Source organism: Anguilla anguilla, chromosome 2 (assembly GCF_013347855.1).
Source record: "Anguilla anguilla isolate fAngAng1 chromosome 2, fAngAng1.pri, whole genome shotgun sequence".
Classification (NCBI taxonomy): domain Eukaryota; kingdom Metazoa; phylum Chordata; class Actinopteri; order Anguilliformes; family Anguillidae; genus Anguilla; species Anguilla anguilla.
In genome coordinates, this window is record NC_049202.1 from 55,664,931 (window position 1) to 55,678,183 (window position 13,253).

The following is a 13,253-nucleotide window of genomic DNA, read 5'->3' on the forward strand; positions in this document are numbered from 1 at the left end:
AACAATCATTTGCCAGTTTCTGTTTTCACGTTTAGTCAAAACATTTCTACACAACATCCACCTTTACACCACCACACCTAAGGCCACTTCTGCGCAATGGTAGAACAAATTGTTTCCAAATTCAAGTAGTCTTTATTATGTATAAAAGCACTGAACCTTACAACAATACTGCAAAAGGAAACATTACACAATTGAAATACCAAACAACAATAGATCCCGTTAATTTCATTTGAATTTAAAACACCGAAATTGACTTTCAGAAAACACACTTCAGCTTAATGTATACAATGTTCAAGAGAATACACACAGGAACACTTAAAACTTCACTAGAATTCCAATGGAATTTGTTCCGTTTTAGTAAGGGAGAAATAGGGCCGATTTAAAATCCGTTTTAATTATTGCTTTAACAGATATTTGACATTGTACGTGTAACTATTCATAAGTTGCACTAATTTAAAAAGCTGAAAGGATAGCTAGAAAGGCTGCACATGCTGACCACATAAAGACTATGAGTCTAGAAAATATAAAAAGTAAAAGGTTTCAGCCCAAAATCACTGCAATGACAATATAATCTAAAAGACTGATCTGCAAAGTTGTGATTTGGCGAGTGATTACTTAAATAAAAAATGACAGTTTAGCAGTGCTATACCTGCAAAACTGGGAAGTACTTTCACAGTTTGACCAATAGCATGCACAAAATATATAAGTGAATGTAAAAAAATGATACTGAAATCAGCAGAAATCACTGCATATTAGGATTTTTTTGATCCTTAGTCATCACTGAAATGCAAGTTCAACTTGCAAGGAAAGATTATTCAGCAAAGTTACTTTGCACCACAATTCCAATAATTATTTAGCACCTTTGTGGACAAAAATAAATAACAAAATAAAAAAATAACTGCGGGTAATTTCATATGGAAAAATACATGTGATCACACATGTGAGATAGGCATCAACAGATCTTTTCCGTTGAAGTATACAGTTATTTTCAGAATATAGTTGTTTTCTCCGCTAAGTGCTTTATTGTCCATAGGCCTGATTACTTTGTTCTGTGGGAGGCTGCTCTGAGATTGGAGGTTTTTTGGCCTGGTGAGCAGATGGTGGGCATACGCGGGCCACCTCATTTCTTGGGGCTGTAGTGGCCCAGAGGCGACCCCCCAACGTAGGTGAGGATGGCGTTCTGCAGGAAGCTGGCCCTCTGAGCCTCGTCCTCACGCATGCGCTGGATCTCAGCCTCCCGCAGACGCAGCTTCTCAAACAGGGAGGAGATCTCGCTCTCCTTGTCCAAAATGGCCTCCCGATGGTTACTGCCCAACACTGGCACCACCCCCCAAATCAAATACAGAGGTGGTTATATTTCATACTACTGGAAAACAAAAACACATAAGTCACTCCTCATCTAAAAATGTCAAAAAAGATGCTCAATCAACCGTACACAGAATAGTGAGCATGGTTTCATCTTATTATCAGTTCCTATGATTAAAATCCAGTGCATATGGAGATTCCAGGTGGAATAATACTATAGTGTAGATTAGGAAAATGGGTGGAGAGAAAATAATAGCGATGGTACACAATAACGAGCCTCTTTGCATCTGACGGATGTGGGTGAGTACTGAGCCATGGGCTGGTACCTTTCATCTCCCTCTCCAGCGCTGCGATCTTCTCCTTCAGCCCACCCTGGGCCGTCCTCTCTGCCTGCAGATGTCCGATCTGCTCCTGGAGCTCCACTCGCACCCTGCTCACCTCCGCCACCTTCTCCTGCTCCTTCCCGCTGAGCTCCTGCGGTCACATGCGCAGGAACATCCAATGGGGGGCCTCGCACACCACAATGCACCTCGCACACTGCAACGCGCCTCATGCATGAAGACGCGCCTCACGCACCGTGACCTGCCTCACGCACAGATGCGGCTCGCGCACCGCGGACGTGCCTCACACGCGCAGACACGCCTCACACACCACGCCACGCCTCACGCACGCAGACCCACCTGCTGCAGCTCGTCGATCCTGCGCCTCAGCCCCTCCATCTCCAGGCCCTGCTGGCTGTTCTTGGCCTGCAGCTCGGCGACGGCCTGCTTCTGCTGGGCGCAGTGCGCCTGGGACTCGTCCCGGGACTGGCGCAGGGCCCGCAGCTTTTCCTCCAGGCCGCTCAGGCGCTGCTGCTGTGGACGCAGGACAGAGGGGCCAAAATTTCAGCACCCGTGACCGGGGAGGCCTGCCAAAAACCCAGCTCTGCCCAGGTCAGAACCACAACAACAACAACACTATTCCTCAATTAACTCATTTAAGACCGCAGCTGCCCAAACTCAAATCATTTATGAACACAATGACGGTGTAGGGAAGAATTTCAGAAAGGCCAAATTCTTCATCGCTCTGTGATGAATCACTTGAGAAAAGTCAATATGTCATCTGTCAGGCAGAGCAAACAGGCAAACAACTTGAGGGATTCTGTAGCGTCTTGTCCTTCAGACACTGGCGGTTTATGAGATGACTCTTGAGAAAAAGCCCTCGGCACTTGTGTGGCAGGTACAGCCACATTTTATTCCACATGCTCTTTGCCTCCATGTTTTTGATAGCTTCAACCAGGCTCTCTAGGCTCTAGTGCTAGCGTTCTGCACTAAGGCTCTGATAACTCATTTAAATAGAAATGAAAGATCTATTTTATCTCAGCCATCATTGCCAGTTTGCCAGATTAAAAAACAGTGGCCGACTACAGTTATCATCTCTAATAAAAAGTGCAAACATAAATCTTGTCAGCCCTTAGTTAAACTATAGCATTATACTGGGAACAAAACAGGTTAAAAAGGAGCAAAAAATAGATTCAATGAGATAAATAACCCACTGAAGCACAAGATCTCCCAGCTTCCTGGAGGACAAAAATAACTATAGGGAGCGACAGTGAGAAATGAAGGCCGCAGTGTAATCACCGAGACACTGCTTCCTGTGGCAGAGCCGCACGGCCTTCTGGGACTAGCGGATAAACTCAGGGCATCAACGCTGTCAGCCAATGCGGTGACGCCTCCGCGCGATAATACATCCCAACTGTCAGTGCGGGTGAAGCGGTCCCCAGCCCGCGCTCCGCCTCAGGGTTTCTAACACGCCGCGGTGTGTGCTGAGAACGCGGCTCCTCACGCACCTCCTCCAGGCGCACCTGCGCCCGCACCTTCCCCAGCTCCTCCTCGGCCTGCGCTCGCTCCGTCACGCAGGCGGCCTTCGCCCGGCTCAGCTCCTGGGGAGAGGAGAAGCCCTCACAGGGTTAGGCCCCCGTTTCCCACAGCCTGTGCTGCCCAACCAGGTGCACCCGCTCAATAGCGGGTTAATTGAACTGCGGTGAAACAACGGGCAAACACAGAAAGAGTGAACAGCGCTAGGCCGAAGTGTGCTAGGCCATGGCGGTGCTCTGGTTGGGTCCCTCACCTCTTCCAGCTGAATGCGCTGCCCCTCCAGTTTGAGAATACGGTCCTGCAGCGATCTCTCGCTCTCCTCCAGGTGACGGTTCATATGATCCACCTGCCCCGGCGCACAGACAGAAAGACTTGACTCTTCTGGAAACGCGTGATTAAACCCCTACTTTTCTTTGCACAACACCTGCATGAGCAAAACATTCTTTCCGAATTACTTCACAACCCAGTTAGCAACATAAAGTGTGCTTAAACGCTAAGCATGAGTCAGACAGGCAGAACAGGCTTGCTTCAACAAACAGCACAAAGACCAGAAAGCAGCTTCCGTTAATCAGATGACCGCCACAATACAGATCTGACATTGCTAGATGCATGATCTTAATGTAGGTCAGTGACAGGAGTGTATAACATTTGCCTTTCTCTGTTCACATTCAGATGTAAGTAGACAACAGTGTTAGCGACAGCACATTCAAAATGGTGGACAACCAAAAACAATGGCCTGGGGAAGTGTGAAAATCTATTATTGTATTACTTTATATAACAGCACAGTGAGTATATAACCAACTGGAGACCATTTCAAGTCACTGCATACCTATCGCTTTTGTCGATATGCTTTGTCACACAAGGAAATTGTTTGAACTTGATACTCAAATTTTGAATAGCATAACAAGTCCTGAACAGTATATTTTAAAATGTTTATTGCTGAATTTCATGGAAATGTTTGTCTTCTGTAATGAGGCATAATTTACACAAAAACCTACATTAAGTGAGTGCAGCTTTCGATGACATAATTTACACAAAAACCTACATTAAGTGAGTGCAGCTTTCGATGACACGACCTCTGCATACCTCCTTTTGGCGCAACGTGTCCAAGTCAACCAGAGCATGTTTGGATCTCGTTTTCTCCATCTCCAAACGCTCTATAGCAAAGAAAAGGGTTGCTTTAAACACAAATATAGACTAGAGAGAAAACGGAAAGTTGGATCTTTAATATTTTTCTGTTTTTTGCCTTTTGAATAAAATGAGTACGTTTTCTGAGAAGGGAAAAAAAGAGGTAGGCTGAAAGTGTTAAACATTAAATATGTGTTGCAGTCATGTCCAGTCTCTGGTCAGCCTGGATGTCTCCAGTTTTAAGTATAGCTCTAAATTGCCATCTGAAGCCTGCAATACATTTGGCCTTGTACAACATCAGCATACTTTCAGTTACACTAGCTTTGATATTGGACAGACTGTAAGGAGCTACGATCTTGGAGCGTTCCAAGCTAAATAAAGGATGTTTCTCCAAAATTATGTTTATATATAATATAGCAAATGCAGTCGTGTTGTAACAACAGTAAGAAAACTGGGCTCTCACTATGTCCGAGTGAAGTCAGACAGAACCCTGCATGAATGCAAGATCAGTGTGCTGTGTGAACATCTGATCAGGATATTAATTCATCATGTTGAGACAATGGTTTTAAAATTCCAAAGAACTTCACAATGTCAAACTTTAACATGAATGGACACTGCAGTGAGAAAGCTTCATTAATACGTTTCAGCATGACAAGTTAGAAAAGTCACATTATCTGAATGTTGCCCAGTGAAATGACCAAGACGCTAGACATGTGGTTCGTAGTTACACTGAAATTCGGTGGAGTTAATTTGGAGTATAAGCTTTATCTACAGCTTAAAGCTCAAAAGCATCAAAACTGTAGCCGGTGTCATGCTTCAATGAAACACTGAGATGTATGTTCTCAATCTGTCTCGTGTGGAGCTCAGGGTGTGGCGGGCTGTGTGGGCGGAGCCTACCCTCTGCCTGAGCCAGCCGCAGTTTCAGCTCAGCTGTGGTGTTGGCCAGCTCCTGCTTCAGCTCAAAGATCTGATCCTGCTGAGCCTTGCACCGGCGCTCCATCTCTTCAACCTGACACACACGCACACACGCGCACACACAGGAACACGCACACAGCAGAGTCAGGAATGAGGACACACTTTCAGCGTTTGAACGTGCGCAGTCTGCAGTCTGGTGGGACTCTCATACCTTGCTCTTCAGCTGCAGGTTCTTCTCGGTCACGGTGTGCACTTCCCTGAGGAGCTTGCCTTCCCTCAGCACACTGTCCTGCGAGAGAGTGCGTCAGAGGATCCTCCAGCTCTCTACGCCATCCATTCAGTCAATAAACATCCCCAAAATCTCCCCAAATATCACCCCCCCCCCCCCCCCCCCCCCGTACCTCCTGCAGCTTCATCATTTCTCGTGAATGGCGGTCCTGCTGCTCGGCTTTATCCCCCTTCATCCTGGTCAGGAGCTCGCCGAGGTTGTGGACCTTCTGCTCCGACAGCGCCAAAGCAGCCTCGGTCATCTGCAGCCTGTCCGGCAAAGCACAGGCAAGCCGAGCACGGCCCGTTCTACTCCGGCCATAACTGAGTACCACACATCTCTCTAAAAGTGCGTGCATCATATTAACAGTGGGTAATTAGCTTTTACAAGATGTTCACAGCAACTTTACTGGCAGGGTATTTCACTGAGGGAACGATCCAGAGCCCTGCTCCAGCCCCATAACCACAGCCGCTCAATGTTTGGGAGCAGGTGAGGATTAGAGATCGGCTGTCCTTCCCCAACCCTCCAACTGTCAGACAGTCGGGTTCCCCAGCACCAACGTGTAACTCAATCCCCTGCAAATGGTGCTCCCACACATTCTACAGGAGAAAGCAGCCCTTTGTGTGGCTCCTAATAATAACCCACATCAGATAGGCCTCAGACCATGCCCTGGCCTGTGTGTCTCACAGCACTCTAACAGGCACAGACAGCTGCTGCAGTAGCACTGCTCTGCTACATACATGTAGTCCGGATTCTGATTTGCTGAGGTAACGTTTTCTGAAAGGAGGAAAACCTCATTTTCCATGAAATGCCACACAAACGTGGAATGAAGAAGTGCACATAACAATTTAGACTGTTTGTTTAGCTGTAACCATAGAGTGATAACCATCTTTTCAAATAAATGTAACTAAAAATAGTGTCTTCTTACAACAGGGTTTGCGTAACAGAGAAGTGACATACTAACATAGTGAAGAGGATCAACACTGAAATGGCAACTAAAAATATTGATCACAAATCTTGGATATATTAAAATGAAAAATAAAGAGACAAAAAATACATCCCTGCCCTGGATAATGCACTACAACCTGACGTACTGATACTGGGGAAGGATGAGACAACCAGAGACTTGCTTCATTAAAACAAAACAAAAAAAATCCAGAAGAAAAGAAATGTCCCCCCAAACACATTGCATGCTTCTGGGGTTGGAACGGCAGCCAAAACGGTCATTTCTCTGAGAATTTGGGAAGTGAAGCCCCTTTAAATCAAATCCAAGAAAACCCTTATAAGGCACTATCACTTTTCCCTTTAACCAAAATGAACTGATTTTTTAAAAGTTTAAAAAGTGAGGCCGTCATATTCCTATAATATAAAACAGTTAAAGATGCATGTGTGATTACACAAAAAGCTATACAAATGCAATAGCTCCATGAGGCTCTTCCTATACCCTCCCGGACAGGCCCCACATCAGCTGGCTGGCTGTGTAATCAGCACTCTGCAGCTGTCATGCAGCAGACTGCAGCATGCTTTCTTTGCCATTTAAATTTGGAATCTGCATTTTTATATGCGAGTTTATCTGGTGGGATGGGCTTTGCTTTCCACTGGTGGTACATGCGCTTGGTCAGGGCTCACTGGGGGAGAGAAAGAGTGGGACTAAGTGGGTTGTGGAGGGTAAAATAATACTGCATATTTTAAGCATGCCGTGCAGTGTTCTAAAAGATGGGTTTTATGGATTTCTATGGCCGGATGGCTAGCATTTTATCTAAGCTGAGACCATCCAGGAAGGGGTTTTGTGAAAGAAATGCTACACAGTAAAATACTACCCAGACCACCTATTTTCATCTATTTTACTACATATTTAGAAGAACTTGGCTAAATTAAGGGACAGGACACAAGCAGGAAAATGAGCTTTTTAGAATGTACTGGGCCGACTATGTAAAGCAGCCATTTGGTGGGTATCACTCCCCAAATTTGGTTAGTAAGACATGACAGTCTGGAAAAACAAGGCGGAAGCTGAAGCAAATGACTGCTTACTTGGCAGTGATGGAATTCACTGCTGACTTCCTCTCACTCAGAGCTTCGTGAAGCTGCCCAGCACGCACAGAGGAAGTCCTAAATGCACAGAAAAATCAGCGACAGAAATCAGCACAGTCTGCTCCTCAAAATGCCAATGCATAAATGTTCTGTTTATTTTTGTCTATGACGGGAATCGAGAATCCATTAGGCAAAGTGTCACAGATTGCTTTTGCCAATAAAATTCAGAGGAGTAGTACATTACAGCACACCGGGGTATTTCACAGTTACCTTTTCTGGGCTTTGGAATAACTAAATTAATTCAAACTGTGCTACTGAGGAAATCACCTAAAAGAATTATAAGAGCATCTGAAATCATACCCCATTAAACCATTCTAAATGACAAAACTGTAAGCGGTCACATTACATTGGGCCCAAACTTTTATCAGCCATTTGTAAAGGTGCTGTACATGCAATTAAATACCTTGTTCTCGTCAGAATATTGCTAACAGCTAGAGTAGCTAAAGAGTCGCACATTATCACAGCAAATCAGGAGCAGCATTCTTGCTTTCCTTAAAAAACCGGTTGCTACAACATTCAACTGTACATGACATGCTTAGAACTTGCTAGGTAATTCATCACTGTACATAGTACCTCTGACAGCGATTTGAACATCACCTCAGTCTGAAGTAATAATTACTGTGGAAGTGAACAATCTAGCCAATCTATAGTTGTAATGTTTTTTTTGTTTAAAGCATAGTACCCAAGTGTATGATGACACAGCACGTGTAACAGCTTAACCATTTTAGCTTGTTAAAAAGTTTCTTTTGAAAATGTGAACATTTCAGGCTATTTCACAGACGTGGTTGTAACTGCATATACACCCTCTGAATGACATATCACAGATAATGCCATAATGTCTTTGTAATCTTTCAAAGAGAATTTAAAGCTGAAGTGTTGGCTGATAGACCCATAGACTTCCATTCATTTTGCAAATGAGGTCTTTCTGACAAACTATTCAAAACTGCAAAAAGACACTCTGTTGACGTGGCTATATGCTTTGACTACAGTATGGACTAGAACATATTGGTGCCAATACTGGTGCACATTTGGAGCTGTGGCCTTACTCACCTGCCAACCCGCTCCATTTCATCCCTTTGTTTGTCAATGGTGTCCATTAGAGTTAAAAACTACAGGGACACAAAAAAACCCTCCATCACACACATGCTCCCAGCAGTGACATCATCATTAACATCCGGTGATGTCACAGTCCACAGCTCAGCCCACCTGACGGCCTTTCTCATTCTTCAAGTTCTGGATCTCCTTGGTGAGCACCTGGGTTCTGCTGCGGCTCTCCCTCAGGGTGGACTGGCGGTCCGAGTTGTGCCCCATGGACTGCTCTGGGTGAGCGCACAGTGCAGGACAGGGAAGTGACAAGCACAGACAACACCTTAACATAAATTAGACTGCTACCACTGCAGCTACCACTTAGTCCTGCACAACTGAAATGAGATTGCCTCAGAACAGTACACACCATACGGAGCGCACATTAAACCGACTCCAACCTAATGTACAAATGTGACGAAAATCAGACTGAAGCACTATGAGCGCATGTGTGATGGAAGAGAGCCTTCTGTCCACAGGTCCAGCTTACCAAGGGCCTTGAGGGTGTCACTGGGGATGTTGTTCCCCGCCATCTGCAGCTGCACCACGGTACGATTCTGCTGCAGGGCCTCCAGCATGGAGCGGCCGCCCAGAAGCCCGATGTTGTTCCATCTCAGATCTGAACCCAACGATAAGATTTAATGAGGCCTATGCAGAAAGGCAATGCCTCAGTCCTCTGAGCCCAGTTCCAACACCATTTTCTCTGTCTTTCACAATGCACAGGAAGCAATCTTCTGGTGCCCTCATTTCAGATTAAATAGGCTGTTCTTGTTTTACGGTTTGTCTCAGAGATGGTTTAAAATGTACATTTGTTAGAAGTTTACCCCATAACATAAAACAGACTTGCATACATGCTTTCTCATTAATGCTGACAAATTAAATTTCAGTAATGGAAATGATTGTTTCAGTGGTCTTGATATCACTGTGAGGGTGAAGTACATCATCTTGCCAAAGGCCACCTCACCAAGTTCCTGGAGAATGCTGTTTCGTTTCAGAGCAAGAGAGAGTTCTGCTGCCCCTTGGTGGCTGATCTGGTTATTGCGCAGGTCAAGCTGTGTGAGGCAGCCATTGGAGCCCAGACCTTCACAGAAAATGGCAAAGGCCTCATCCCACACCCCCAGGGCATTCCATTCCAGGATCAGTCTGCAAAGCCACACCAATGAGCAGAATGCACAAAGTTCAGTGGAATGAAGCGTGAACTTCAATGTGAAAAGGCCAAAGAGCCCGTTATTAAAGGCATACCAAACAATCATAATGCTAGAAGAAAAAAACAACTTGACCTCCTTGGAAAATAAGATAAATTAATAGATAATCACATAAATACTTTTGACATTGCTAAAAATGCCATGATTTGGGTAAACTGCTTCACTGATAATTGCCTGGCACGTATAAGATCCTACTGATTCTCACCTTCGCAATGTCTTGTTGCGGACTAACAGTTTCCCCAGAGTTTCAGCTCCTGATCCTCTCAAGTTGTTACCCTAAAACAATCATACAAGCATGTAAACAAATGATTAGTTTCTCCCACTCAGCAGAAGTGTTAAATAAGCAATTTAAATTAAAAAAAAACTCTCGCTGCTTCTCCTTACGTACCTTCAGATCCAGCACTTTAACAGTTGTGTTGGAACACAGCCCATTCAGCAGTAGTTTGGCACCTGGGAATGACAACAAGTGGCAGCAGTGGCAAAGACAGCAGTTAGCACAAGTGTCTGTCACTATTCATTGTATATTCAACATTCACAACTCAGAGAAGCAAAGGGCCGGGTACGTATGCACACACATACACACACCATACCATAAGTCATTTATTTTATGCAATTAGCAGAAATCGACTCTTTTAAAGAACTGGTGACCCACCTTCCTCGCTGAGCATGCAGTCGCTGAGCACCACCTCTGTGAAAAGCGTGTCCTTGTGCAGCACCTTGCCCAGCACGGCGCACGTGTCCACAGAGAGGCTGTGCCCCGCCAGGTCCAGTCTAGCGCTTCCCGCAGTCCGCCGCACGTCCTGCAGCTGGGTCAGAACCGACTCCTGAGGCTCCAAACCCGCATCTTTACACAAGCGCAAATACGTCTGCCGGAACTCCTCCATCTCCCCGGACCAATGCTCCCTGCTTCTTCCACTGCACTGGAGCTGCCCCCACTTCACAGAGCTGAGGATCTGTGGGGGAAAATGGCAGTTAAAATCAAACATACAAATAGAAAACAAACTGCAGTGAGTTGCAATACAAAAGCATAATTATATAGTAAAATAGAATTTTACTGAAAATACTAAAATTAGACCCATATAAGAAGACAGGACTGTTAATGCCTCAATACCAACCAGCTGTTCATGACAATCCCCTAGCTCATCAACTGCGTTCTTAGTTTTTTTGTGACAATCCTATTCCCGAATCATATCTGGTTGATTAGCAGACGATGCATGTTTTAAGAGCAGCATGACACTGCCCTCTTCCTCATCACTACTGATGGTACTTAAAGGTGCTCATACTGATTTAACGTTAGGGGATTCAAATTGTAATCTGCAGCCATTTGCAACGATTAAGAAGATGCCAGATCATCCTCACACAACGAAGAATATAAAATGAACGTGGAACACTAGCTGGAACGAGAACTAGGTCAAAAAATATTTGACCCTACCTTAGGATCGCTAGCCAACCTACCTACTGACACACAACAATCTAAAATAATTAGCTTTTTTCTAGCGTGCAACAGCTTTGGATAAAACTAAGAAATGTACAGTTGGCAAACTACTTAGCTAGCCGTTACAAAGTCTGTTTCATTCTGGTCCAACTGACAAATCAGAAGCGAACTACCAATATCAGCTAACTACCGTGTGTTATGCCTCTAGTTAACGTTAAATAACAAAGATACTGAAATTAACGTTAACTGCGACATTAAATGGCTAAACCACCAAAATAAGCACGAGCCCATCTAGCTAACTAAATATTAAGCAAACAAACGAGCCAATTTTCAAGACCAGTTCTGCTTAACTTACTTAGCTAAGTCATACAAGTCTCACATGTAGGCTACAGTATTATATTGGCTAACTAATTGCTTTAGTATAACCCCGTCAATATTTAATAACATAATTAGTTTGTGAAATAGTGAGATCTCCAACTGGAAGCTAGCTTTCCAGATGACAACTGTGTAAAACTGGCGTCGAATTAAACGTAACCTTACCCTTTACAGAACATAGTAAAGCGGTTTCCCCAACAAGCAAACCAGCTACTCTACTTAAACCGATGGAATATTGTATTTCTCATGTCGATTTCACAGCAGCAGAAAACTTGTTCCTTAACTAATCAACAAATTGACCGTTTGTGGTTTGTAAGGGTAACCAGGAAGAGGAGTGCACGTCGGGAGTAGTAGTCCAATTCCGTGCGTTGCACTTCGGTATGTGTAGTTATTATTATTATTATTATTATTATTATTATTATTATTATTATTATTATTATTATTATTATTATTGAAGTAGTTTCAGTAGTTAAAACTGATTTGTACAATCAGTGAGGTCTTTGTTTTGTAATTATGAGTCAAATAGTTTTACTAGATTATTAGTTTTACCAAGCAACCTATCATCAATTTTATCTGGTTTCCATATAACTGTGTGTAATAACTATTGTAGCCCAAAAGTTACTTTCTCTAAGCTCTACTTCATCCAAGCCTCGTGGTCAGAAATGGGCTTTTCAGTTGTTCTTTCCTTGAGCCTGAGGTTGCACACTTTCACAACAAAACATTGGTTCCCAAGCAAGGATAAGACACTGAAAACCACAGATGAGAGAATATTTTCATTGCATTTACAGTGTCTTTCAAAGGAAGTGCACAGCCTGTGGGTCAAGAAGAGGAATTTTCTAAGCTTCATGGCCGTGCACGCAAGTGCATACTGAAACATAATAACATTCATAAGCGCAATACAGTTACAACAAAACACTGAAACTGCAAACATTTGAAATATAAAAATTGTATTACATATTACTTTAATATACAACCATCATCAAAATGTAACTTTCCATAAATATTATATCATAATTTCTGAACTCTGTTTCACATGTAAATATTTCCCCATCATCTTTAAAAAAAAAAAAATTGTGCCTCCATTAAAATTATATCACCATTGTATTTTAGAATTTCCATTACTGAAGTTGTATTAACTACATTGCTTTCTTTTGTGCAAATAACAATAATTTGAGGATTTGTATTCATGGGCTTGGTCATTCACTTGCAAGTTCTCTTCTGCTTATGTGTGTTAAGTCTTTTTTACAGGAGAGAAAATGTGACATACAATAATGATATCCACACAACCCTGGGTATTTTTCAATTCAGCTGTCATCACAGATATTTATTTAGGGCTGCAGGGAAACAGAGACCCTTTGAGCACTGCAGCCAACGCAGTGTATGTTTAATGAGTGCTACTTCAAAATTTAGGCGGTAACACACTCTGAGCACTCGCCATTACTGTCACAGGAATAACTTGACATGTTGGTGTTCATCTCATGCCTGCCATGATTGATACGAAATAACTTGTTGAATAATGGCAAAGGCACACAACAGTGCAGTTGGGTAACACATTCTTAGCTAAACAGAAAAATAAAATCTACCCAGTGACA

The 13,253-nt window shown here is 43.5% G+C and overlaps 1 protein-coding gene across 1 annotated transcript; it reads right to left on the minus strand.

Moving 5' to 3' along the window:
* Positions 1 to 109: 109 nt before the first annotated feature.
* Positions 110 to 11,994, minus strand: lrrc45 (leucine rich repeat containing 45). The gene is made up of 18 exons (XM_035407010.1): positions 11,827 to 11,994; positions 10,504 to 10,804; positions 10,240 to 10,301; positions 10,057 to 10,127; positions 9,611 to 9,789; positions 9,137 to 9,265; positions 8,770 to 8,882; positions 8,614 to 8,672; positions 7,504 to 7,581; positions 5,606 to 5,741; positions 5,416 to 5,493; positions 5,187 to 5,298; positions 4,248 to 4,318; positions 3,415 to 3,507; positions 3,134 to 3,226; positions 1,986 to 2,159; positions 1,632 to 1,779; positions 110 to 1,317 (listed from the first exon to the last, which is right to left on the minus strand). The coding sequence occupies exons 2-18, from the start codon at positions 10,733 to 10,735 to the stop codon at positions 1,121 to 1,123; spliced, it is 2,025 nt and encodes a 674-aa protein (XP_035262901.1). The 5' UTR covers positions 10,736 to 10,804; positions 11,827 to 11,994; the 3' UTR covers positions 110 to 1,120.
* Positions 11,995 to 13,253: the final 1,259 nt, after the last annotated feature.